The 24516-nt window shown below is 50.1% G+C and overlaps 4 protein-coding genes and 2 pseudogenes across 9 annotated transcripts in view; 3 read left to right on the forward strand and 3 right to left on the reverse strand.

Annotated features, from left to right (window-relative positions):
• The first annotated feature begins 592 nt into the window (after positions 1-592).
• On the forward strand, positions 593-710 carry LOC111745003 (annotated as a pseudogene).
• A 3181-nt stretch (positions 711-3891) lies between these two features.
• LOC105297873 (sororin-like) lies at positions 3892-9613 on the reverse strand. 2 transcript variants are annotated; one of them, XM_023535762.1, is made up of 6 exons: positions 9443-9613; positions 9126-9220; positions 8982-9047; positions 8869-8922; positions 5734-6171; positions 3892-5571 (listed from the first exon to the last, which is right to left on the reverse strand). In XM_023535762.1, exons 1-6 carry the CDS (start codon positions 9486-9488, stop codon positions 5491-5493), a joined length of 780 nt encoding a protein of 259 aa, XP_023391530.1. In that variant the 5' UTR covers positions 9489-9613; the 3' UTR covers positions 3892-5490. The 2 variants fall into 2 exon arrangements, with proteins under 2 accessions (XP_023391530.1, XP_011367083.1); XM_011368781.2 differs by having other exon boundaries at positions 8869-8904; positions 9443-9611.
• Positions 9614-9713: 100 nt separating this feature from the next.
• On the forward strand, positions 9714-13796 carry ZFPL1 (zinc finger protein like 1). Of its 2 annotated transcripts, none has more exons than XM_011368784.2 (8): positions 9714-9892; positions 10236-10345; positions 10647-10758; positions 11845-12038; positions 12151-12223; positions 12297-12443; positions 12672-12795; positions 13311-13796. In XM_011368784.2, the coding sequence occupies exons 2-8, from the start codon at positions 10244-10246 to the stop codon at positions 13495-13497; spliced, it is 939 nt and encodes a 312-aa protein (XP_011367086.1). In that variant the 5' UTR covers positions 9714-9892; positions 10236-10243; the 3' UTR covers positions 13498-13796. The 2 variants fall into 2 exon arrangements, with proteins under 2 accessions (XP_011367086.1, XP_011367087.1); XM_011368785.2 differs by lacking the exon at positions 9714-9892 and adding an exon at positions 9955-10011.
• Positions 13797-13843: 47 nt separating this feature from the next.
• TMEM262 (transmembrane protein 262) lies at positions 13844-14783 on the reverse strand. The gene is made up of 3 exons (XM_011368783.2): positions 14216-14783; positions 14010-14109; positions 13844-13920 (listed from the first exon to the last, which is right to left on the reverse strand). The coding sequence occupies exons 1-3, from the start codon at positions 14387-14389 to the stop codon at positions 13844-13846; spliced, it is 351 nt and encodes a 116-aa protein (XP_011367085.1). The 5' UTR covers positions 14390-14783.
• A 987-nt stretch (positions 14784-15770) lies between these two features.
• On the reverse strand, positions 15771-15889 carry LOC111745011 (annotated as a pseudogene).
• A 2053-nt stretch (positions 15890-17942) lies between these two features.
• The window catches only part of VPS51 (VPS51, GARP complex subunit), a 16057-nt gene continuing 9483 nt past the window's right edge, over positions 17943-24516 (forward strand). Inside the window, exons 1-2 of one of the 4 annotated variants that reach the window (XM_023535758.1) lie at positions 17943-18390; positions 18874-19003. In XM_023535758.1, the coding sequence (XP_023391526.1) occupies positions 18166-18390; positions 18874-19003 (355 nt within the window). In that variant the 5' untranslated portion in view covers positions 17943-18165. The remainder of the gene's footprint in view (positions 18391-18873; positions 19004-24516) is intronic. The other 3 variants (XM_023535759.1, XM_011368790.2, XM_011368788.2) reach the window with 3 other exon arrangements.

Here is a 24516-nt window from a genome sequence, read left to right on the forward strand (position 1 = left end):
CAAGAGAAACAAGACTCAAAGAGGCGAGTGACTTGCCTATGACCTCAACACAGGCAAAGCTGGGGTTTAAAGCCAAGGCTTAGTCCTAAGCTGAAGCTGTCAGAGTATGACAACTTGTCAATCACATGATGGAAGTGCATGTGAGGAAGGTGGCCCAGGTGAGGGGTGGACCAACTGGGACTTGGGCCAAAGCCTCATCTAAAGGGTGGCCAGGTCACGGGGCTTCGGGCCCAAGGTGACTATGGGCCACGTGGGGACATGTCCTGCGTTAGAGGGAGGGTGACGTCTACTCCCAGAAGCATGAAGGCACATGTGAGCCACATGGCTGGCTCCGGTCCTCACATACACGCTGGCGGGGCCAGAATTTATGCTGTGGGAGGCAGGGGTCTCATGCCTGAGCACAGGCCACTGAAGCGCCACTCCCCGCCCCCACCCCTCTTCCAGGCACTCAGCTCTCAACCTCCTGCTCCTACGGGAGAGGTGTGAGCTGTTGTGGACGGGGGCGCAGCCTGACCAGCTGGAAGAGAGATCACGTCTAGTCATGCGTGATGTGCCTGGAAGCTGGAGGGATGGAAACAAATCTGAGTCTGCTGTCTATGGCCATGCCGCCCTGAACACGCCCAATCTCGCCTGATCTCAAAGCTAAGCAGAGTTGGACCTGGTTAGTACTTGGATGGGAGACCACCTAGGAAGACCAGGTGCTGTAGATGGTAAAAAAAAAGAGAAATCTGAGTCCGCCTCCACTCAGGGAGCTCACACTACTGTGTAAACACGAGTGCACAAAAGACGGATTCCAGCTTAAAGATACGATGATGGAGCTCTGTGTAGGGTTCAGGGAATAAAAAAGGAGGGAGCGGTCAGTTGTACCTGAAAATAACCATTTTCACTGAGCACTTATTATGGCCTAAGCACAGTACTCGTATTATCTCACTCTCATCAAAACACTGAGGTAAGTACTATCATCGTTCTGATTTTACAAGGAAACAGGCACAGAGAGGCTAATTAACGTGACTGAGATCACACAGCTAGAAACTGCAGCACCAGGACCCAAGCCTCGTTGGACTTTGGAATCTGTGCTCTTACCCACTGTGAAGGGGACAGGCAGGTTGGAAAGGCTGAGCAGAGGTGACACCTGAGCCAGGTCTAATCGATGGATGCATCAGGTGAGACTGAAGTGGGGAAGAGCAGGCGAGGCAGAGAGAACTGTGAGCAAATGCTCAGCGCATGGAACTCGTAGCAGCTCAGGGCTCGCAGTGGTTCTTGGACTTTAACCCTGGAGTCCTCACGAGTCCTGCCGAAGAGTCTCGACTAGAACTCTAGGTTGCAAACAAGACAGAATAACGCTGGCTAATGTGAGCAGGAAAGGATTTTATTGGAAGGATTCTGGGGAGTCGCAGAACTCATAGGAGGCACAGACTCAAAGGGCAGGAAGTGTGGGACGCTGGCTGCCAGGACCACCGAGGGCCCCACCGCAGGAGCAAACTGTAGTGACCTGCCATCTCCACACAGGATAATGAAGACCCAGGGCCACTAGACACGGGGCTGCAACCTCACTGAATCCTCAGTTGTCCTGAATCCTCAACTGTCCTTCCCTCTTTTCCGTTCTCGCTCCAGGTGCAGAATCTGATTGGCTGAGCTCAGGCCAGGTCCACTAGGATGCCAGGGCGACTGTCCAGCGGTCGCTGGGATCAGCTGGAGTAAGTGTCTGGCCTCTTCACGCCCATGGAGGGAAGTGGGGTCCTGCTTGTAGAAACTGAGATTCTGGGCAGCCAAAAGCCAGTAACCATCATTACACCACTGCACAAACAACAGGAAGCCACCAGAGTTTAAAAATTTATTATGGAAAATAAATACGTAACACAAAGTCTACCATTTTAACCACTCTAAGTGTACAGATTCAGTGGCATTAAGCATGTTCACATTACAAGTTATGCAATCATCACCACCACCCATCTCCAGAACTTTTTCATCTTCCCACATTGCAACTCTATACCCATTCAACAATAACTTCCTGTTCTGCTCCCCAGCTCAGCTCCTGGCAACCATCATTCTACTTTCTGCCTCTATGAGAATGACTATTTTAGGCACCTCACGAAAGTGGAGTCGCACAATATTTGTCCTTTTGTAACTGGTTCATTATACCCAGCATCGTGTTTTCAAAGTTCACCCATGTTGTAGCACGTATCGGAATTTTCCCTTTGGAAGGCTGAATAATCTTCCACTGTATCTATATACTGCATTGTGTTCATCCTGTCATCCATCCATGGACGTTTGTGTTGTTTCCACCTTTTGGCCATTGTGAATCTTGCTGCTCTGACCCTAGGTGTACAAATACTTCTTCAAGACTCTGCTTTCTTCTTACATCCAGAAATAGAACTGGTCAAGGGGTTTCGAGCAGAGGAGAACAGCACCATATTTTGTCCCTCAGGAAACTCATCGGGCCACAGTGTGAATACTCTGGAGAGGTGAGAGATGAAAGAGGAGACCCACTAGGAGGAGGCCAGGGCGACTGTCCAGCGGTTGTAGCGATGGAGGATGTTGAGGACGTTGGGGCTGATGGGATGGGGTAAGGGAGAGGGTGAAGCCGCAGATGACCCCTGGGGCCCTGGCTTGTGTGACTGGGTCAGCTCGTGGTGATGCTAATGGCGCAGCAGGGAGCACAGGAAGAGGCGAGCTGGTGGGTGCGCGGGGTTCGAGATGACTCCTGAGATACAGTTCTAGGAGACGGTCCTAGATTCTTGTTTGTAGCTCAGCAGAGAGGTATGAGGTAGAGGTAAAGACAGGCAACGAGGGGGCCTAGAGAGCCTGGGGCTGATCAGGGAGACCAAGCAGATTGGACAGAGTCCAGGACTGAACCTTGTGTCCTGGCACTTCAGGGGAAGCCAGGAGAGGGGCCAGCAGTGACATGGCCCCCAAAAGGGTGCTTTTGGCTCAGGCTGCAGAGGCTGGAGTCTGGAGCGATGGGCATTAGGGGGTCACTGGTTACTTCTGGCTGAGCAGTAAATGGAGTCAGGGCACCGGGAATAAATGGGATGGAAACGGAGAGCAACTTTTGAACATTCTTTCGACCTTAACTTTGAAAGGCGTAATGGTAGTAGCTAAAAACAGGTGCCAGTCGAATTTTTTGGGTTAAGGTGGTTGTTTTTAACGATGAAATGAACATAAGCCTGCTTAGGACTTGAAGAAGAAGAGGTACAAGGTCTCGGATGAGAGAACTGGATCAAAAGCCAACACAGAAACTTGGCCTTGAAAAGAGAGGCCTGCTTTCTTCTGGGTGAGGGAAGGAGGTAGAAGCAGGGCGGTTTGGGGAGGCTGTGGGGAGAACTTAAGAACTTAAGGCCTTGATTTGCTCCAAGGCCTAGGAGGCAAGGACAAGTTGTAAAGAGGATGAGAGGGAAGGAGACTGGTTTGTGCCTCCCGCGTGGAGCTGCATACATATCTGTGTCTTCGACTAGCTTCTTAGGGGCTTCTGCGCCCCCTGCCGCAGGGCACCCGGCCGGGCCAGAGAGGAGCTGGCCCATTCACAGGCGCCTGACAAGGAGGGGGCGTAGAGAACATGGACTAGACTAGGGGTGGGGGAAGGGTGGGTTCCCAGGCACTGGGCAAAGCTCTTAGCAGCCTCGCCCCAGACCCCGTCTCTTGCCTCCTGGGCCAGGAGTGGGTGGGGCTCCCCCAAGGACTTCGTTTCAGGCAGCCCTGCCTTGGAAGAGCAAGAGTGAGTGACTGGACAGACATGGGGAGTGGGGGGACGGGACTGAAAGCCAGGCTGGCAGACCCCTCTACAAAGGGACAACACAGTGACCCAGCCCAAAGAAGGCTTGGCTTCCTGGGCCTCACACCCTCAGTTCTGCCTTTGACCCGGTAAAAGAAAACAACCTATGAACAGACAGATACTCTTCAATCAAGTTTATTTTTTACTTTAAAAAGGAAACGCCAATTCTCCCTCAAATTCCACATTCTCAATTTTTCAGGGACACAGAGAGGTCTGCAGTGGTGACATCAACTCAACGTCACCTGGCCACTCCTGATTCTGCAGGACTAAGGGGTTCTGCGCCAGCCAGCGAGGACAGGAATTCTTCGGCTGCGGCCCAGCTCGCGGGCGTCTGACCCACGCTGGCAAAGGGGCTTGCTGGCAGTCTGACGAAGCGGGAGGTGCCGAACAGGTAGCCTGGGACTCCCAGGCCTTGCAAGTTTTGTTAGCGCCGACCGGCCTGCGCTGTTCTTCGTTCCCTAATGAAGCAAGCCCCCATCTCCCCGGCGGGCTCTGCTCTCCACTAGCCCCTCTGCCCTCCTCTTAGCCTCTACAAACCTGTAAACGTCAAAAGGTTCAACTACCTGGGGTATGGCTGGGCAACCTGTGAAAGGCCGCCTTTCACCAGCATTGAGAAATGGGAGCGTGGGAATGAGGTTCCCTTGGAGACAAGGCAACCCCCACCCCCCAGCTCAACTCCTGGCACCTGCCCCAGGCAATGCCCTCATGAGAGATCACTGAGAGCTAAAGGTTAAACCCGCTGTGGACCCCCGTCCCTTTCTGGCCCGTGGGGAAAGCTTCCCTCAAACTCTGTAAGTGTGGCCGCAAAACAGTAGTGCGATAGCACCGTTCAGCCCATTCGGTTTTAAAGCTGAGCTGACTGTGTATTTTATTTGGTAAGAAACAGGTGAGTGACAAAAGAGGGTGCCTCCTCCCACCGACCCATTCCTGGCCCTGCGCAGGTGTCCAGACCTGATGCCCTGAGCCTCAGATTCTGTGGAGGCTGCAGCCTGTAGCACGTAGCACCCCAAAGTGCACCCTTTGCCCACACAGCCAGCGCTCCATCAGCCTGACATTGAACCAACCATCTCAACAGCAGAACACAGAACTACAAAGCACAGCTTCCATGTAATAAACACCCATGGTCTGAGGCCCTCCTTCAAAACCTGACTCTGCTGGCTGTGGGTCCAGCTTCTTCCTCAGTCTGTCCTCAATCTACGAACTCTCTGCTGGACCATCTATAGAATCTAAGAGGAAACCCAAGCCTTTTCACATAGATGGAACCAAGCCGCCACCAAAAGGCAACTGGAAAGAGAGCCTGAGGCTGCGGCAGACAGCCCTTGGAGGCTGCTTCTGTCGGGCTGGAGAGCAGCCTTGCTTCCCAGCCGGCGCTTGGTGCTCTCGCCCACAACCCCTGGCCAGGGATTCCACCTCCCTCATCTGTAGCCCAAACGGAAACCAGCCAGGACACTCCGAGAGGAAGGGAGGAGAGGATTAGGTAGGGTTTACTGACCAGAGACGGGATGCCAGTGCGAGGCCGGGCCAAGGGAACCCTGTTTCCTGAAGCTGAAATGGCTGCTGCCACTGTACACTCAGAGGACAGACCTCATGTGCAGCAACGGCACATGCGAAAGGTACCAAGGCCAAAGAAGGGGACCCCAAGTGTCTTTTCTGTAGGAAGAAGGAGCTATGTACAGGGGGAAGTGGGGAAGGCCTGGCCAGATGCACCCCATTTTATCTCATTCAACCAGGAGATCAAACTGCTCAGCAGCTTCAAACTCAGCATTCATGGCCGCAGCCCACTCATCCAGCTCCGATTTCTGGGGGAAGAGAAACGGGGGGCAGGTGAGTGGGGAGAGGGGCATGCTGGCTGAAGCACGTCTACCCACACCTTACAGGTGCTGCCTTTCCCCACAAAAGCCAGAGCTGAGCCCCAGCCCAGAGTCTGCGTAACGCGGAGGCACGCCCCGGCCATCACTCACCAGGATCTCTGGCGCCTTCTTCTTCTTCCGTTTCTCCTTCACGACTGGTGGGGAGATTCCAGGGAGAGTCGTGTCCGGGGCCCAGGGATTTGCGGGGACCCTGGGGACCTCAGTTAACTTTGAACACACCAAAGGCGAAACTCCGGCCAGGTCTTCTGCCCCCAGCAGCCCCTCGAAGCCAAAGCAGGACCGGCGGCCTGGGGTGGAGGTGGAGGCACAGCCAAGGGTCTCCAGCCGGCTGTAGGAGCGCCTGACTTTCTTAGACATTTCCAAGTCTCTGGTGTCTAGGTCTTGTTCCCTGGAATTAGACTCAACATCCGGGTTGCACAGCACAGGAGTGGTGGTGGGGGTGCTGGGGACACTACATGACTTGAAGAGATCCTCCCTAGTAGGCTCCTGGCCAGGAGGCTTGTTTTCTTTCTCCAAGAAAAAGGCAATCTGTACCAGACAGGGGAGAGAACGTTTTCCCATTACTCAGCTGTGTTAGTGGCTTCCAGAAAGGCTAGCGGAGTTTTAGGGTAGAAGAAAAGACCCACAGGACCGGCAACAAATCAGACCCTGAGACAGATGTGGGAAGAAGAGAATAATCGGTCATTGCTTCTGAGAGACTTTGCCATTATCTGCTGGCGCTGCCTAGATTTTGGTTTCCAAAACATGGCCAGAATCTAGTCACCTTCGACTGATGCAAGCCCCCATTACCTGTCACCCAGACCAGTTCAGTAACCTCCTAACTGCTCTTCCTGCTTCCACCCTCGCTCTGTGGTCCATTTGTCACAGTTGGCAATACTTTTCCTAACACGTCCATCAAGCAAGTACTTATTGGTCATCTGCCTGCTCCAGGCACTGTTCTGTTCTAGGCACTGAGAGTACAGCAGGGAATGAAGCAGAGAAAACCCCTGTCTTCGTGGAGCTTCCATTCCAGTGGGGAAAACAGACAGTAAGCAGGGACTATCATGTACTGTGTTAGAGGTATTAGCACTTTGGGAAAAAACAGACCAGGATACTGGGGGTGGGTCTGAATTGAGTAGGTGAAGGTCAACGCGGGCCTCGCTGAGGTGGCATCTGAGCTACCACCTGAAGGAGGCAAGGGGTACAGAAGTCCTGGGGTGAAAGTGTGCCAATTAGGGTCAAGGAACAAGAAGGCCAGTGTCTAAGGCGAGAGGGAGGAAAGGAACGGAAGACGGGGTTTGAGAGGTAATGGGGGCGTTAGAGAGTGTTTTTCTAGGCCACTGTTAAAGGGAGACCCAGGAAGCCCTGGCAGGGCTGCAAACAGGAAAAGGCTTAACCTAACATGTGGATTATGAGGTTCACATACACTGGCTCCTTCTAATTCTCTCAGCTCAGATGCTGCTTCTCCTTACCATGGAATCTAGATCAGCCCTTCCTCACCTCTGCTAGTCACTCTGTCACAATGACCTCTTCCCTGTACAGCAACCATCACTATCTGCTTTCGGCTTGTTCACTGGTTGACTGTCACCCCCAAACAGAATGTGAGCTTTGTGAGATCAGGGGTCTTCATCTGTCTGGCTGATCTGCCTATGCCCAACACCTTCAGCAGAGCCCCACACGCAGCAGGGGTTCGGTAAGTACTCACCAAAGTAATGAACACTGAATTGGCACTGAGCTTCCTGGCAACCCAGAAAGGAGGAAAATGAGACAAATTCAATGACTCAAGTATATTGGTTCCCAAGAGAGCTATTTCTTATCTGTAAGCTCTGGAGAACATATCTCGAGTCTTAGTTAAAGGGATGCTGAACAAAATGGGGTTACCCCTCTCTACTTCTTCCTCATTTTCGATAGCCAAGCAATCGTTCAAGTCCTTGCAGCTTTTTCTGTTCAATGTCTCATGAATCTACTAGTGAAACAAGAATGAATGGCCACCATGGGGAAGGGAAAGTCCCTGCCCTCAAGGCACTTACTGGGGAGGAAAAGACAACAAACATGCAAACAAATTCTCAGCTATTGATAAGACTTAAGAAGAACTACTTTAAGAAATATGACAGTGATCGGGTAGGCATCCAGAGAAGGCTTCTGGGAGGAAGTGTCCATTTAGTGGAGTCCTGTGTGATGGGACAGTCATGTGAGGATCCAGGAAGAGGAGTATCGCTTTGCCATTACCTTACTGCAGGCCCCCATTATCTCACTTCAGGATTCCTGTTATGTCTCCCTACCAGGTCTCGTGGTCCTCAGCAGCCTCTTCCCAGCGCATTCTCCACCCAGCTTCAAGAGGGAGTTTTCTAAAACCCCAGGCCTAACTCAGTCACTATCTTGCTTAAGAATCTCTGAAGGCTGCCCACAGAGCCAAGGCCAAAGCCCAAGTTCCTGAAGATGGCTTTCACACCTCATCGGGATCTGTTCTGGCTTGGCACACTCCCTCCCCTCATGGGGTTGGCTGCAGACACACCAAACGAGCTGCAGCTCCCTAAACTTCCTGATTTTTTTTCTTTGTGGACTCCAGGTCTCTGCAAATACAACTTCCTTTACCCAGTACACTCTTACTTGCCTGTAAAGATTAAAGACTGCTTAAATATTTCTATTTCTATGAACGATTCTAAGCCACCTAGTCTGGGTTATGTGCCTTCATGGGATCTTGTTCTTTCCATATTGCAGTCCTGAGCATAGTATGTCATCCCTTGTTCATTTGTCTTTCTCCCCACTTGACTGTAGCCCCACGAGCTCCTCAAAAAGTGTTTCTCATTCATAATATTTTCAAGCATTATATCTTCATTCATATCTTCAGATACCGATTTAAATGAATCATGTTGACTTCTGCTAAAACCATGAAAAAATCATGCACATAACCCATCTTGTGACAACCATAAATAAAAATGAAAACAAAATGCAGCAGAAAGAGTATTTGAAGACGCAGTTCAACTTTTAAAGAAAAATAGTAGAGAATACCACAATAAAGTTTCGAAAGGAAAATGGTAGAACATACCAGAACATCAATAGCTAAACGTGTGAAATCTACAAGAAGTAAGCAAAGTTGACAATGCATGCAGGTGTCCAAAAGCAAATTGTTTCAAAATACTGCAAAACGGCTTCCTGAGCAGATGTGAGCAGACACTACGTGCTCCGCCCCTGCTCTATAATGTCCTGGATTCCTCTCAACAAAGCAGATGAAAATGAACTTACCCTAGGGCTCCTTCGAGGAGAGTGGACAGATGGGATCTGTGGAGACAATATTAACTGATCACATAGCCGGCCCCCAATTTTCGCTCCCCACCCACAACCTCTCTCAGCCCTACCTTTACAGCATGGGCCACGATCTTCTTCAAGACGATGGGCTTTCTGACTGGAGCCGCAAGGGGTGCCTAGAGAAGAGAGGTAACCATGAGCTCTACGTTAGTCCAGAGGCCTCCGGAGTAGGAAATGAGGAATCCCGGGCTCACCTTCGGCCAGATTTCAGGGAGGGTGCTGGGGAGATCAGAGCCTGATTTCCGCTGGGACCTCCGCAGAGACTGAGTAGAGGACGGGGCCGCTGGCTCTGAAAAGGGAAAAAAAGGTAGGGAAGGACTCTCAGGGTCTGGAGAATGGGTTCTGGAGAGAGCGAGAAAAGGTTCCCAAACAGAACCTTTGTGGGCGCATCCCCGGGGCGGGAGGTGGGCGGTGGGCCGAGCCTCCTAGGGCGGTATGGGGAGGGCCTTCCTCACGGGACTGCGTCCCTCAAACGGCTCGGCCCCATCCCTCCCGTGTGCCCTCCGCTCACCGGGGCGCTGGGCGGCCCCTCCGGACCGCGTTCGTCTCTCGGACATATCTAGCTTTGGCCTTGATCTCTGCTGCCGCCGCAGCCGCCGCAGCCGCCGGGGCTCGCGCCAACCTCAGAGCCTTTCTGAAGCAGAAACGTTCGGATTACCCGCCCTGCCCAGGAGGAAGCGGAAGTGACGTAAGGCGGGAGGGCCGCCGTGCTCGGGTCGCCCCTTCTTCACCCGTCTCCACTTCCACGGTCGGCCGGGGCGGGGCCAGTGGCGCGCTGGCGTCATCAGCACGCGCCGCACCCGGAAGAGACGTGGCAGCGGAGGGATAATCCAAGCGGCCAGAGCTGGGAAGAGCTGAGCTGGAGGTCTGCGGAGCGTGGTGTCTGTCGTTCCGCGCCGCGGAACAGCGCTCGCGCCCGTCGGGACCGGTGCTCCGGTGGATCAGTAACACCGAGAGGGGGGTCTGTGGAGAAAGTGGGGGCGGGGTTTGGAGGGGTAGGACTTGGGAGGGGCCCCTGGGGGCGGGGCTCGTAGTATCGGAGAGACGCTGATGGAGGGGCCTGGCTGGGGCCCTGAACCGGCAAGGATAAGGGGTCTTAGGCGGCGGGATTTATGCAGGGGCCGTGGTCCGGTATCAAGAGGGGCAGTGGGCAGCAATTTGGGGATGGGATGATTTGGAGCAGGAATTTTTGGGCTAGGGGTACAGTGTCTAGGGAAGTTAAGAGTGGAAATGAACTGGGCTGGTGAGTGCGCAGTGGTGGCCACCGGAACCTAGCTCCTTACCAACTCAGGCCCCTTCTCCAGGGTCGACCATGGGGCTCTGCAAGTGCCCCAAGAGGAAAGTGACCAACCTGTTCTGCTTCGAACACCGGGTCAACGTCTGCGAGCACTGCCTGGTAGCCAATCACGCCAAGGTGGGGTCTTCGGGGGAGCGGCTGAGCAGGGCACTGGGAGGGCAAGTATTGGCTTCCTCCAAATCCATGAAGAACCCGACGCTAGACTGGAAGCTCCACAAGGGCAAGGACTTGGTTTATTTTGTTCACTGCTATATATCCCCAGCCCTTAAGACAGAATTCGGCACACACTATGTGCTCAATAAATGTTTATTGAACAAACAAAAGGATAAGTCTCCTTTGTGATAAAGAGGTGGTTGGGGCTTGGGGGGCTAGGCTGTGGAGCCCCTGCCCCAGTTGTGACCTCTCTCTCCTACTCCAGTGCATCGTACAGTCCTACCTGCAGTGGCTCCAAGATAGCGACTACAACCCCAATTGCCGCCTGTGCAACGTACCCCTGGCCACCCGGGAGACGACCCGCCTCGTCTGTTATGGTGAGGCCTGAGCACCTTGCAGGGATCAGGATAGGACTGGCTCGGTGACCAGTTTATAGGCCTTCCCTTAGCAGCAGGACGGTGGAACACCCCCAAGCTAGGGAGCCTGGAGCCCCAGATCCTAGTCCTGCTGGGTTACTTACGTACTCTATGAGCTCAGATAAGTCACTTTTCCTTTCTAGGCCTCAGTGTCATTCCCTAAAAATTAAAACGCTTAGTTTCTTCTCTCCAATCTTGAGCATTGAGCAGAGCCAGTCCAACTAGTGGATGTGGTGACCGAGCGGTAGCTGGCCCGACCAGCCGTGAGCTGAACACACAGGGCTTTCAAACATCAGGATCCATTACTGATGCCGAGATTAAAGAGAGAACTGAGTTTGCCACAGTAAAGTCAGCTAAAAGAAGTCAGTGGACATGTGTAATGACCTTGACCTGACTTTTCTGTAAGAGCCTTAGCTCCACCTTTCGAAGAGGCTAATGCAAAAGAGTGAGCTCCACGTATGTGTTTCTTAGTGTGAGTATGTGGGTATACGGGGGTGAATGGGTAATGTTGCGTGTGAACATATGCATACAGGTGTGTTGTGGGGCTGCAGGAGAGAGTGTGGGTGAGTGCTTGAGTGTTAGCAAATGAGTGTAGATTTATGTGAGAGTTAGTATGTCCGTAAGTGTAGATACAACGATAGTACTTATGTTTGATTATGTGTGTATAAGTACATGTAGATGTGTGCCCATGGATGTGTACAGGTATATGTGTACCTGTGTATATGTCTAGGAAGCTTTTCTGAAATAGTTCTTGATTAGCTATTAGCCCAAGGAGTTTGTGGTGTCTTCTTCCCACCCACCCCCACCCCCTAGTGGGCTGGGGAGCTTTGTGGCATCTGCTTTTAGTCAGATGGTGGTAGCCAATAAGGCTGAAGGCTTAGGAAACACAGTCGAAATGGACCTGGGATGAGGATGGGAAGGAGGCAGCTCTGGGCTTACATGTATATGCGCATATATCTGCCGTGAGCTGGGGGCTGTTTTCTGGGCTAGGGGCCCAAAGTGTCTGTCTTCTTCCTCATGCTTCTCCCCTATTTCATGGGCCCTAAGATCTCTTCCACTGGGCCTGTCTCAATGAACGTGCTGCCCAGCTACCCAGAAATACAGCGCCTGCTGGCTACCAGTGCCCCAGCTGCAGTGGCCCCATCTTCCCCCCAACCAACCTGGCAGGCCCCGTGGCCTCGGCGTTAAGAGAGAAGCTGGCCACAGTCAACTGGGCCCGGGCAGGGTTGGGCCTTCCTCTGGTGAGAGTCCCTTTGTCTGTCTAACCATCCATCTGCCTTGGGTCCCACCTGAGCCAAGTGGGTGGGTGAGGACAGCACTGGGCAACCTGGTGACACAAGTTCCTTCTTCCAGATCGATGAGGTGGTGAGTCCGGAGCCTGAGCCTCTCAACACCTCTGACTTCTCTGACTGGTCCAGTTTTAATGGTGAGTGGCGGTCTCCACCTGCTGTTGGGGCCCTTGCTTTCCTGCTCTGCTAACGGCTCTCTTCCTGCCACAGCCGATGGTACCCCTGAACAAGAAGAAAGCGCCAGTGCTTCTGCCGCCCCAGCTTTCTACAGCCAAGTCCCCCGGCCTCCTGCTTCCCCAGGTCGGCCTGAGCAGCACACAGTGATCCACATGGGTGGTCCCGAGCCCTTGACGCATGGTGAGCCAGGGGTTGTCTCAGCCAGGGGAGGATAGAAAATAAGTGGGCGGTTCATGTGGAGGAAGCTCAGGGGTCCAGAGATGCACCCAGAGGGACCCTTCCTCTAGCCCCACAATTCTGAGATATACTGTTGGGCCAAGAAGGGCAAGGATCTCCTGCTGTCCCTACTCCCCATGCTCTGGGCCAGTTTCCCTGAGCCCGTGGGTGCTGGTGACTCTGCCTCTGCAGCCTCCGCCCCAAGGAAGGTGTATGACACGCGAGATGATGACCGGGCACCAGGCCTCCATGGGGATTACGATGATGACAAGTACCGTCGCCGGCCTGCTCTGGGCTGGCTGGCCCAGCTGCTCAGGTACCCAGGATTAGATTAGGTGGAGCAGGATGCCAGAAAGTGGGAGGATGGGGAGTGAGAGCAGAGGCCTTGGTCACGACAATTTCATAACCTCGTCCTGGGTAATATCGGTACCTGTTGTTGGGACAGAATGGCAGGGCCTCAGCTTGGCAGAAGTCTTGCTTGGCTCTGCCCTCTCCAAGGCTGTTCCTCACCTGCTACGTTTGAGGTTTGGACTCATGCTCTTCGAGGCCCCTGCCTGCTTTGACACCACTTGATCTTTGTAACTGTCCCCACGCCTGACACATTCCAGTTTCCAGAACATAGTTGTTGCCTCAGCCGGTTGGAGCTGCTCAGTCATCCTTATAGTGGGCAGGGGCAGGAGTAATCATCCCCGTGGCACACTTGAGGAAACGAGGCTCAGGGATGGTGGCGCTGGGGCCACAAGACGAGTGTCATGACCATGGCTTTCCCCCAGGCCACAGGGGCCACCAGGGACTGGGGGCCTGATCTCACTTTCCCCTCATCCCCCCCAGGAGCCGGGCCGGGTCTCGTAAGCGGCCGCTGACCCTGCTCCAGCGGGCGGGGCTGCTGTTGCTACTGGGGCTCCTGGGCTTCCTGGCCCTCCTTGCCCTCATGTCTCGCCTGGGCCGAGCTGCAGCTGACAGTGATCCCAACCTGGACCCGCTCATGAACCCTCACATCCGTGTGGGTCCCTCCTGAGCCCTCGCTTGTTGCTGGGCCAACCTAGGACCTGGAGGCCTGAGGTGGGGAGGTCTGGGGGCCTTTCTCTGCTTCTCTCCCTCAGGCCTGAGACACTAAGATCTCAGGCCCAAAGCCAAGTCCACCAGAGTGGCTGCAGGCTGGGCCTGGGGTCCCTACAGATCAAGATTTTGTCTTGACCTGTTTCCCTGGGTCTCCAGACTTCCACCCCCCAACCCATGAAGGAGCTGACAGGTGGAAACAACAGACTTTATTAAAGCACCCGAAGGTGGAAATAAATAACAGATTTTATTGAAACACCCGAAGCCTCCTTTTCCTTCCCCCTTCTCAGCCCAGCCCCCCAGACTCAGTGGATCTCCTCCCGGTACTGGATGGCCAGAAACTCCAGGGACAGGCGGTTGAAGAACATGGCTCCATTGAGCACTGGGCGGAGGAGAGAACCCTCATCAGTCTTCCCCACCCCGCCCCCTTGCCACATCTCAAGGTTCCAAAGCACCCATTCCCCCACTCACTCAGGATGGTCAGGGCAAAGCATCGAAGAAACTTCATGTCTGTCATCTCAGCATAGAGTGACCCCATAGCGGCCCAGCAGATGCTGATTACCTGGGAGAACTATAGGCCCCACCTAGTGGGAGAGTGCCCCCCTGGCACAACAGCGGGGTTTCCGTCAGCCCCTGGGCCTCCCCCGGCCAGCCTCCGAGCCCCTGCCACAGCCTACCATCAGGACAACTGTGTAGCGGAAGCTCATGCGGTCATAGTGGTGGGTGAAGCAGAAGTTGTGCACGTCGCTGGCAAAGACGCACAGGTGTATAAAGAAGAGCATCAGTGCAGCCACGGTGAGCATCATGCCTTGTGGGAAGAAGAGCACAGGTATGCGGTCCCGCCACCGCATCCTGGCAGCCGCATAGACTCAAGTCGCACAGTAGAGCTTGAGCAAGCCGACACCGCCCAGGAAAAGCTTCCACTTCTAGAGTGCACAGTCTGGAATAGCAGTGGGATTCTAGAACCAGGTGCAAGGGGACAAGATTCTAGAACACAGGCTGGTTCCAACCCAAACAGGAGTGTTTTGTGGTAGTTGGGGGAAGCCCTGAATTGTGGAGGGGTGGTAGACTAAAGGTACAGATCAGTGGGGGCCTGTCATGTGGATGAAGGGACAGTGTCCCCATCCTGCCTCATACACTTGGATCCTCTCAACAGTTCCACAGAGGAGTTAGTGTGGGCACGCTACGGGTGAAGAACTGGGGCTCAGAAAAGTGTGTGTGGGGATTATGTCCCAGGTCTCATTTTAGGCAGATGAGAGATTGGGACCCAAATGTGTAGCTGGAGGGCGTTCCCAGGTGAGGCCCTGAATATCGGTCTCCAGGTATTTGCTTCAGCCCTAATGGGGAGGAACCGAGGGAAGGGAAGGGACACAGATTTCCCATAGCCAACCAGGGACCTTCCCTATGCCATCCATAGGTGTGGCCCCTAGAGCAACTGGCTTTTTCCTCCTCCCCAGATGTTCTCCAGGGACCTTATGCTGACCAGCTGTCCCCTCTCTGCCACCTTCCAGCACTCAGAGCATCTTCAAATCTGTCGCCTTTGTCATTTCAAGAGTCCAATGAGAAAGCTGGGGCTGGTGGCATAAATGTTACTTTATACCCAAATCTGAGGTACAGAGAGAGAGTGTCACTTCAAGCTTTCACAGCCAATGAGTGAGGGAGTCAGTACTGAGACTAAGACCTAGTTTTACTTGAGGCTGTGGAATAAGCAGGGACAGAAGACAAGAAGAAAACATTTCCTCACTATATGTAAGAGGTAAAAACTGCAGGACTATTAACAATAAGCTGGAAAAAAATGGCCAGAAATGGTGTGGAGGGACATGCAAGCTCCTAGGAACTGAAGTCGAAGAGGGAGGACTTGATGTTGAACTTCGTCACCCCCACTGCCTCCTGCCTGACTGCCCCAGGTTAGGTTCCGGGTCAGGCCAAGACCCAAACTCTTCTGCTCTAAGCAGTGGAGTTAGACCCTGACCTCGCCACCCATGCTTGCTGCCCAGTGTCAATCACAACAGCCCCTCAAACCCCCATCCTAATGAAGGGGTGATTCCCCAATGCCCAGCCATGGTCCCACTGCTGAAGCAATTGTTTGCATCTCAGTTCTCATTTGAATATAAATGAACTTTTTTTATTTTAAGTTGAGGCAACCTTTGGTTAACCTCACAGATTGCAAAGACCTTGTCAGCTTACAATTCCTTATTTTTATTTAGCTACTTATTTGTTTATTTATTTTTACGCCTATAGCACCTCATCTTCCTAGGTGGTCTCCCATCCAAATACTAACCAGGCCTGACCCTGCTTCGCTTCTGAAATCACACGGGATCAGGCTTGTTCAGGGTGGCATGGTTGTAGACACAAATGAACTATTATACATTAGGGCTCCTAGCTCAATGCCATTTAAAAAGTTATCCAAGTGGTGTGTGAATATGTTCTTATAACAGATTTACATCCTACACAAGTATACAGAAAACGGAACTACTGAGGTAACTCAGCAGTTTGCTGAGTGGGCCTCTTTGGGTGGTTCTTTTTGGGGAGGGGGCATTTCTTGATGTAACTATGCACCAACATGCACATACATACACATGCATAACAACATTTTTAAAAGCCTCATCGTGTGTATTTTCAGAAAGTTAGAAATATGATATCAATATAGAATGAACGTGTAAGTTAAAGATATTTAATATAGGATGCACATGTAACTAAGATGTATTAACTCATCAGTGAGGGGGTTCCCCCTCCGTAAGGTGGTAATGCATCTTGAAGAGCTGCATATTAATAGGCATTTAAAGAGGAATGTTAGAATATAACTAAGTTAGATACAAAACCGGTGTCCTACAGGACGATGAAAAATTTAATAAAAATAACGAGGTTATTTTTTCTGCTGGATATGTTTTGTATCTCTCCTGGAAAATACCTAATTGTAAATTTTAGAGTCTGAATCCTTAATAGTAGATAGCGAAATCAAACTAATGTACATTCCTGTGGGTAATAAACCTTGGGCAGGCTTGTGAAATAATGGCCCGTGTGACATTGGAAGGACATACTACGTCCTTGGTTGTTTCCAAATTTTGGATAATTTTTCTTAGTACTCTGCAACTTTTTAAAAAGTTCGTAGGATTCTTGGAGTTGATCTAAATCTTTATACTCTTCTTCATTTTCTTGAGATTATAGCTTTATAGGCTAAAATCCATATACGTATTTTTTTAAACAGCCACTGAACATCCCATAGATTCAAGGATGAGCAGATTTTTTTCTGCAAGGAACCAGATAATAAATGTTTTAGGTGTTGCCAGCCATGTGATCTCTGTTGCGACAACTCACCTGTTTGTAGAGAGAAAGCAGGCATGGATAATGTGTAAACAAATGGCATGGCTGTGTTCAAATAAAATTATAGACACAAATGTAATTTCACATAATTATGAATTTATGAACATTTTTAAATCAAGATGTTGACATATAAATATACAACACATTTGTATCTATGTTGAAGTGATCACAATAAGTTAACACCCTTATGGTGACGATATTTTTTTATTGTGATGAGAACTTTTAAGATCTGCTTTATAATTACATGAATTTCATGTAATTTTCACTTGTCATGAAATGTCATTATTTTTTCCAACAATTTAAAATGAAAAAGAAAAATCTTAGTTCACAGGCCATATGACAACAGGTGGTGGGATGTGATTGGCCCTCAGGACCTTGCCAAAGAATAAACAAAGTTGTTGCCTTTCTACCACGACCGCCCCCCTCCACCTATCAATCATAAGTAATATTTCAAGGACCACGTGGATAAAATCGTTTTCTCCGTTCAAACAGCAAGTCTCAGTTTGAACTCCAAGTCATTCTCGTCCTCTTGAGCTTTTCACCGTGAACAACTGCATTTTTGTCCAAATCAGAAACCTGAGAATTATCCTCAACATCTCCACCCAGCTCCTCACTCAGCACATCCTATCAGTCACTTAAGAACTGCCGAATCTGTCTTCTAAACATGGTACGTCTAAGTGCACCAGAACTACTTGTGGACTTTTTAAAAAATAAGTTAGCTAGGTCTGGGGGAAGCCGAGAGTTTTAAAACGCACCAGTTTAAGTCTGAAGGCAATTCTGAACCAAGCCTCGAAAGACACCGCGCTAGAGGCACCGTGCGGCGTACTGTACCGTGCATTTAATCTTCGCAGCCCCCTGTGGAGTGTGTACCCCAATTTTAGGAATTGAGGTGGAAACTGCCGCTGCCCAGGTAACGAGGCAGTGGGCAGGATGCCAGGCACACGCTCTCTGGCTGTTAAAGCCCGCGCTCCAACCACTGCATCTAGGGACATATTCCAGGGCCTCTTGCCTGTGGGGGTGCGGGGGTGGAGGGTTGGGAGCCGCCACCCACTTTCCCTCTGCGAGGGCAGCGACCTGACTAGTTCCACAAAAACTTCCACTGGAGATGCTGGGGGAACCCAGGGCTCTCCCGGAACCTCTTTGTTCGGGGAGGAAACGTACGGAGGAACTCTAGTCTCGAAGGACCCACGGCGGCAGAGGAACGTTTCACTTGAAGGACTGTCTCATTGCAACAACAACTTTATGGTTCCCGGAAGTGGCTTCTCCCGGTCTCCTTCCCAGCCGGTGGGCTGCAGGTGGAGCGATGGCGGCGGCAGCCGCTGGGCCTGGCCCGGGGTCTGGACCTGGGGACTCCCCGGAGGGGCCCGAGGAAGAGGCTCCGGAGCGTCGGCGGAAGGCGCACGGAATGCTGAAGCTTTACTACGGTCTCTCAGAGGGGGAGGCTGCGGGGCGCAGCGCAGGGCCGGACCCCCTGGACCCGACAGATCTCAATGGGGCGCACTTCGACCCGGAAGTGTATCTGGACAAGGTAGGTGTATGTGGGGGAACCAGGCCCCCGATATGCTGCACCCCCAGATCATGCCTCCGACTTTGTTGCGGGGGTGAAGGAAACGGGTTCACAAGAAGAAGGCGACCCTCGCCCAGGACGACCCACGGCCTGGCAGTTGGGACAGAACTGGAGTCGGGGGCGTGGGCGGAGTTGACTGCCCTTATGTGGAGTCTGAGGTCTCCTGATGTTCTGATAGGCCCGGGATAGGGGGCGTGACCCAGACGCCGACTGGCACAGGACTGGGACTTAGCTAAGTCTGGGGATTTCAAATGCGGACAAACCCCAGATAGGGTCCCCCAAACCTAGTAACTCCTGAGCCATGCCACTTATAGGCTCCGTTTTGGGATTCCTGACAGGGGTGGGATCAGGGTTTTCTTGCACCAAAAGCCTTCCAGTTGGGAGGAAGGCGGCGGGGACATGAGAATCCTCAGACCTGAATACTAACCACCCAGTTTTCTTCAGCTACGTAGAGAATGTCCCCTGGCCCAGCTGATGGACAGTGAGACGGACATGGTGCGGCAAATCCGGGCTCTAGACAGCGACATGCAGACCCTGGTCTATGAGAACTACAACAAGTTCATCTCGGCCACAGGTGATTCCCACTTGACGCACGTCTCAGAGTCCCAGCTCCCCCAGTTCCTCCCCCTGTGCTGGGGAAACTAGCAGGGGATTTAGAGGGAGGAGACCCAGATTCCAGTCCTGTCCTGACATTAATCCACTCTCACCTCTGTCAATCAGAGCTTTTGTGGTCAGAAGACTATAGAGATAATAGCTCCTCTCAGAGGGTTATTTTAAGGACCAAAGAGGAGAAAGGACAAATGAAATTTTAAAATAAAGTGAATTTATCTGAAATCCTCAGAATCCCTGACACTAAGGATCCCTTAGTAGGTGTTCATTTCTTTCATTAGTGGCAGCTCTCTCTGTGGTCCAGCTCTGTCTTGAGGATGGGCATGCCTCTTTCTTTTTTTTTCTTTCTCCCTTTCTCTTTTTTTTTTAATTAAGCAAAGAGAAAATGTATGACATTAAGAGACACAAAGATCATGTTAAGAGTTATTTTTCCTTCTGTTCCCTTTATTCTCTCTTCAAGGCAGTGCTAGACAATGTTCAGCTGTCTTCCATAGTAGCTTCTGTCTTGTGTTGGTAGAATACACTACTCAGACTTTTGTAATAATTTTGGACCCGCATATACTTAGTCCTAGAGGCAGATCCCGAGGATCTGCCTGCTGTCCATGGACTGTTCCGTGAACCTCTTTGGGGTGCATTCTGATGTCTCTCACTCTGCTAGCGTCACAATGGTCAGTGTAATAACACTTTGTCATTGTTCTTTTATCTGATTTGAAGCAGTTTCAGTAAATAGATAACGTTTCTATTTGCTAATACCAGAATCATACAGCAAGAAACTATAGTTTCTGTGCTGAGAAATTTCTCACAGGAATTTTGCAAACATTACATTTTTCTATTTGTTAGAATATGTATAATGTTTTGACACTTAGCTCTCGCTTAATAGGGATGATTTGGTATTTTATCTTTTTCCTAAGAAAGGGAGAAAACAAGAAAGTATGGTTTAGTGTCAGGGATGCTAAATCTATAAAGGCTATAATTCAAGAAATATTCACTGAATGCCTTTCTCTCTCTCTCTCTCTCTCTCTCTCTCTCTCTCTCTCTCTCTCTCTCTCTCTCTCTCTCATATGCCAAGCGCTGTTCTGCACTTTGGGGATATAGCAATGAACCAGCTAGATCAAGCTCCTGCCTGGAGCCTACATTCTAGTTGGGGAGACAGACAATAAATGAGTACACAAATTAAGGTGGTAGTAAGTGCTATAAGAAAAAAATAGGGTGAGAGGAAAAGAGTAACGTGTGGGGGGGTCCACCTTTAGCTAGGGTAGGTATGAGAAGGTGCCCCAGAGGTGGTAACATTTGAGCGAGGTCTTGATGAGAAAAAGCCAGGCATGGGGGACGGAGGCTAAAACAGCAGGATTACAGGCTTTGAAGAAAGAGCACGCACCATGTATTCACAGTGCAGCAGGGGGTTTAGAGAGCAGGGGAGGGGAGGAGAGTGGTAGGTGACTAGAGTAGAGGGTTAGTGAGGGCCAGATTATGTAGAGACTTGTAAGTGGTTGTAAGGATCCTGCTCTTTACTCAGATGAAATGAGCAGAAGGACCCCTTTGTCCACATTGTTTCAAAAGGACCCCTTTGTCCACATTGCTGAAAATGGACTTTAGGGAGGCAAGGGTGGCAGAGATACTTATCGGGGGGCTATCGTGGCAGTCCAGGCAAGATGCTGATGGCACAGACCAGGGTGTCAGCAGTGGAAAAGTGGAGAGATTCAAGATTGTTTGGAATTAGTTGAGGGATCTGAAGTTCAGAGAAGGCTAGAACTCGAGTACGTGGAAGAAGATGAAATCTCCTAGGGAGAGAGGGGACCTAAAGAAGAGAAGTGGTCCGTGCACGGAGCCCTGGGGCATCCTGACTTTCAGAGTCAAGAAGGGAAGGAAGAGCTCACAAAGGAAACATGTTTGGGGAGGTTTGAGGCCAACCAGGAGCCTGGATGTCTTAGAAGCTAAATGAAGAGAGCATTCCAAAACAAGCATTTGATAAGCTTGGACAGAACATTAGCATATGGAGTGCTTATCAGTGGGCAGGGGAGGGGGAAACTGCAGGAGTCTTCGGGTTTCTTTCACTTAGTGAAAACAGGTTACTAATGTAGGTCTTCAGCCTCTTGGAACTTCCTGTGTGAGAACAGAATGGCATCTTTTGTTATAATATTTAGCTTTGTTCCAAGTTCCTGAAATAGCTCCAGATCAATAAATGTAAAATGGATGTCTTTTGTTATTTATATAATAAGCCCCTTTCTACCACTCTTGAGTGTATGTTAATGAGGTGATTTTTTATTTTATTTATTTTACTTTTTTTTTAGGTGAGGCAACCTTTGGTTGACCTCACAGATTGCAAGGACCTTGTCAGCTTACAATCCCTTCCTTCCTTCTTTCTTTCTTTCTTTTTAAATATTTTAAAAACAAACAAACAAATAAATAAGGTGGTCTTCCCAGGTGGTCTCCCATCCAAGTGCTAACCAGGCCCGACCCTGCTTAGCTTCCGAGATCAGATGGGATCAGGCTTGTTCAGGGTGGCATGGCCGTAGACTAAAGAGGTGATTTTTTTTTTTTGGAAAGTCACATGATAACCGAGGGATGGGGACAGGTTGTCAGGAGAACCAACCACTTGATTAGACAGTTGAACTTTCAGCCCCAACCCCAAGACTTCCAGGGAGAGGTGAGAGGCTGGAGATTGAGTTCAGTCACCAGTGGCCAGTGCTTTAATCATGCCGATGTGATGAAGCCTTCATAAAAACCCAAAAGGACCAGATTTGGAGAGCTTCCAGGTTGGTGGAGACACGGAGGGGTTGGGAGAGTGGCAGGCCCAGAGAGGGCATAGAAGCTCTGCGCCCCTTCTCACATACCTTGCTCTAAGCATCTCTTCCATCTGTTCCTGAGTTGTCTTCTTTTGGTATCAACTGATGATCTGATAACTGTTTTCCTGAATTCTGCAAGGTGCTCTAGCAAAACTGATTGAACCTGAGGAAGGGGTCATGGGAGCCTCCGATTCATAGCTTGTCAGTCAGAAACACAGATGACAACTTGGACTTGCAATTGACATCTAACTTGGGGTGAGAGTAGTCTTGTGGGATTGAGCCCTTAACCTGTGAGATCCAACATGAACTCCAGGTAGATAGTGTCAGAATTAAGTTTAATTCTGCAACACTCAACTGGTGTCTCAGAATTGCTCGATGTGTGGAAACCCACAGTCTGGTGTCAGATGTGAAGTAGTGTTGCAGCGGAGTGTTGAGAGTACAGGAGATACACAGAAGTGTGTGTGTGTGTGTGTGTGTGTGTGTGTGTGTGTGTGTGTGTGTGTGTGTGTGTGTGTTTTATAGGCACCAAAGTACACGTAATGGAAAAAAATAGATAAATTGAACTTCATCAGAATTAAAATCATGTGCTTCAAAGGACACTGTCAAGAAAATGATAGGACAGCCCACAGAATCAGAGAAAATATTTGCAAATCATGTATCTAATGAGGATTTAATGTCCAGAATATATATGGAACTTTTACAACTTAGAACTAAAAACACTATGGTTCCATAGTGTAGCAGTTAGCACGTGTGCTTTACACGAAGAAGGTCTTCGGTTCGCGCCCTAGTGGAGCCACAGTCCATGGTCTACAGCCATGCCACCCTGAACAAGCCCGACGTCTGATCTCAGAAGCTAAGCAGGGACAGGCATGGTTAGTACTTGGATGGGAGACCACCTAGGAAGACCAGGTACTGTAGGCATAAAAAAAAAAAGACTAAACTAAAAAGACAACCTTATTTAAAAATGAGCAAAGGATTCAAATACACATTTCTCCAAATAAAATGTACAAATGACAAATGAGCACATGTAAAGATGCTCGGCATCCCTAGTTATTAGGGAAATGCACATCTGAACCACTGAGATACCATCATATACCCAGTAAGATTTCCAAAAAATGGAATATAACAAACACTGGTGAAGATGGTGAGGATCGGGAACCCTCATACGTACCTGGTGAGAGTGTAGGACGGTGTCCCCGAAAACAGTTTGGCCTTTTCTCAAAAACCTAAGCATAGAGTTACCATATGGCCCCACAATTCTGCTCTTAGGAATATACTGAAAAGAACTGAAAATGCATGTTCACAAAAAACATGTATACAAATGATTATAGGAGCATTATTCATAGTAGCCAAAAAGTGGAAGCAATCCAAATGGCCACCAGCTGATGAATGGATAAACAAATGTGGTAGATCCACACAATGGAATATTATTCATAAAAACATATGACGTGCTGTCACATGCTACAATGTAGACGAACCTGGAAAACATGGTAAGCGAAAGAAGCCAGACACAAAAGGCCACATGTTGCATAATCTCATTTATGTTAAGTGTACATAATAGGCAAATCCACAGAAACAGAAAATGGATTAATGGTTGCCAGGGACTGAGGGGTGGCAGAAATAGGGAGTAACTACTGAGGGATGTGGGGTTTCTTTTTGAGTGTATGGTTTCTTTTTGGGGTGAGGAAATATTCTAGAATTGGATAGTGATGTTGGTTACACAACCTTGTGAATATACTCAATATACTGAAATGCACTAAATTTTGCGGTATGTTAATTATATCCCGACTAAAAAAACGAAAAACCAAACAGGTGTCAAGCCGGGTTTGGTCTACAGGCTATATTCTGCTGACCTCTGCCCTAAACATTGCGTGTGTTTATGGATTAATGCATTTATCTGTTTAACAATCGGAAAGCTCCCAAAGGCTGCGCAGTGAAAACCCCGTCCCCTCCGTTTCCCCGGCAAAAACAGAGACATCCAACAGTAAACTTTATTGAGACAGTCAGGCACACAGAAAATGCACTGGTCCTAAATGGGCAGCTCTGTGGGTTTCACAAATCGAAGACCGGTATGACCAGCAAGGCTGTCTCCAGCAGGTTACCGCCTACTCCTGTCCCTGGGTAGCTAGTTGTTGTTGGCCCCAATGGCAGCTGCTTTTCTTAACAGGCTTGAAATGCTTCAAAGATATACAGTGTATTCTTCATTACTCAGTGGTATGGATGTTTGTTTGTTTTTTTGGTATGGTGCCACTTTTATTTCCATTTTAATGGCTCTGTGTATATGCAGTCAGCAACAATGACACCAGTACTGGGTTTTCTTTGACTCTGTTTTAATGGCAACTTAGTTTTTAGATTTTTTTTTCCTTTGGAAGTCAGACTCAGGTTTCCTTTTTGAGGTAGCACCTGTGTGCCATGGGCCCAAACAGCCACTCTAGAAAGAATCTGCTCTTCTGATAGTAGCATTTGTCAGACCTGGGCCGAGGTTGTATTGCGGGGTAAGTGGTTTGTAAGTGAAAACAAGAACTCAGTGGGGGAAGATGAAACGCCTCATGAACTTTCAAGCCTCTCCATGATCATCAGCCCATGGTCCAGCGTGTCAGCTTCTATCTTTTGCCTTTGCTCTGCTTTTACTGTTTTTAACTGCACACTGTGCTATGTCCGTTAGTTCACTGTCCATGAGTTGGCAATGCAG

Source organism: Pteropus vampyrus, unplaced genomic scaffold (genome assembly GCF_000151845.1).
Source record: "Pteropus vampyrus isolate Shadow unplaced genomic scaffold, Pvam_2.0 Scaffold144, whole genome shotgun sequence".
NCBI classification, from domain to species: domain Eukaryota; kingdom Metazoa; phylum Chordata; class Mammalia; order Chiroptera; family Pteropodidae; genus Pteropus; species Pteropus vampyrus.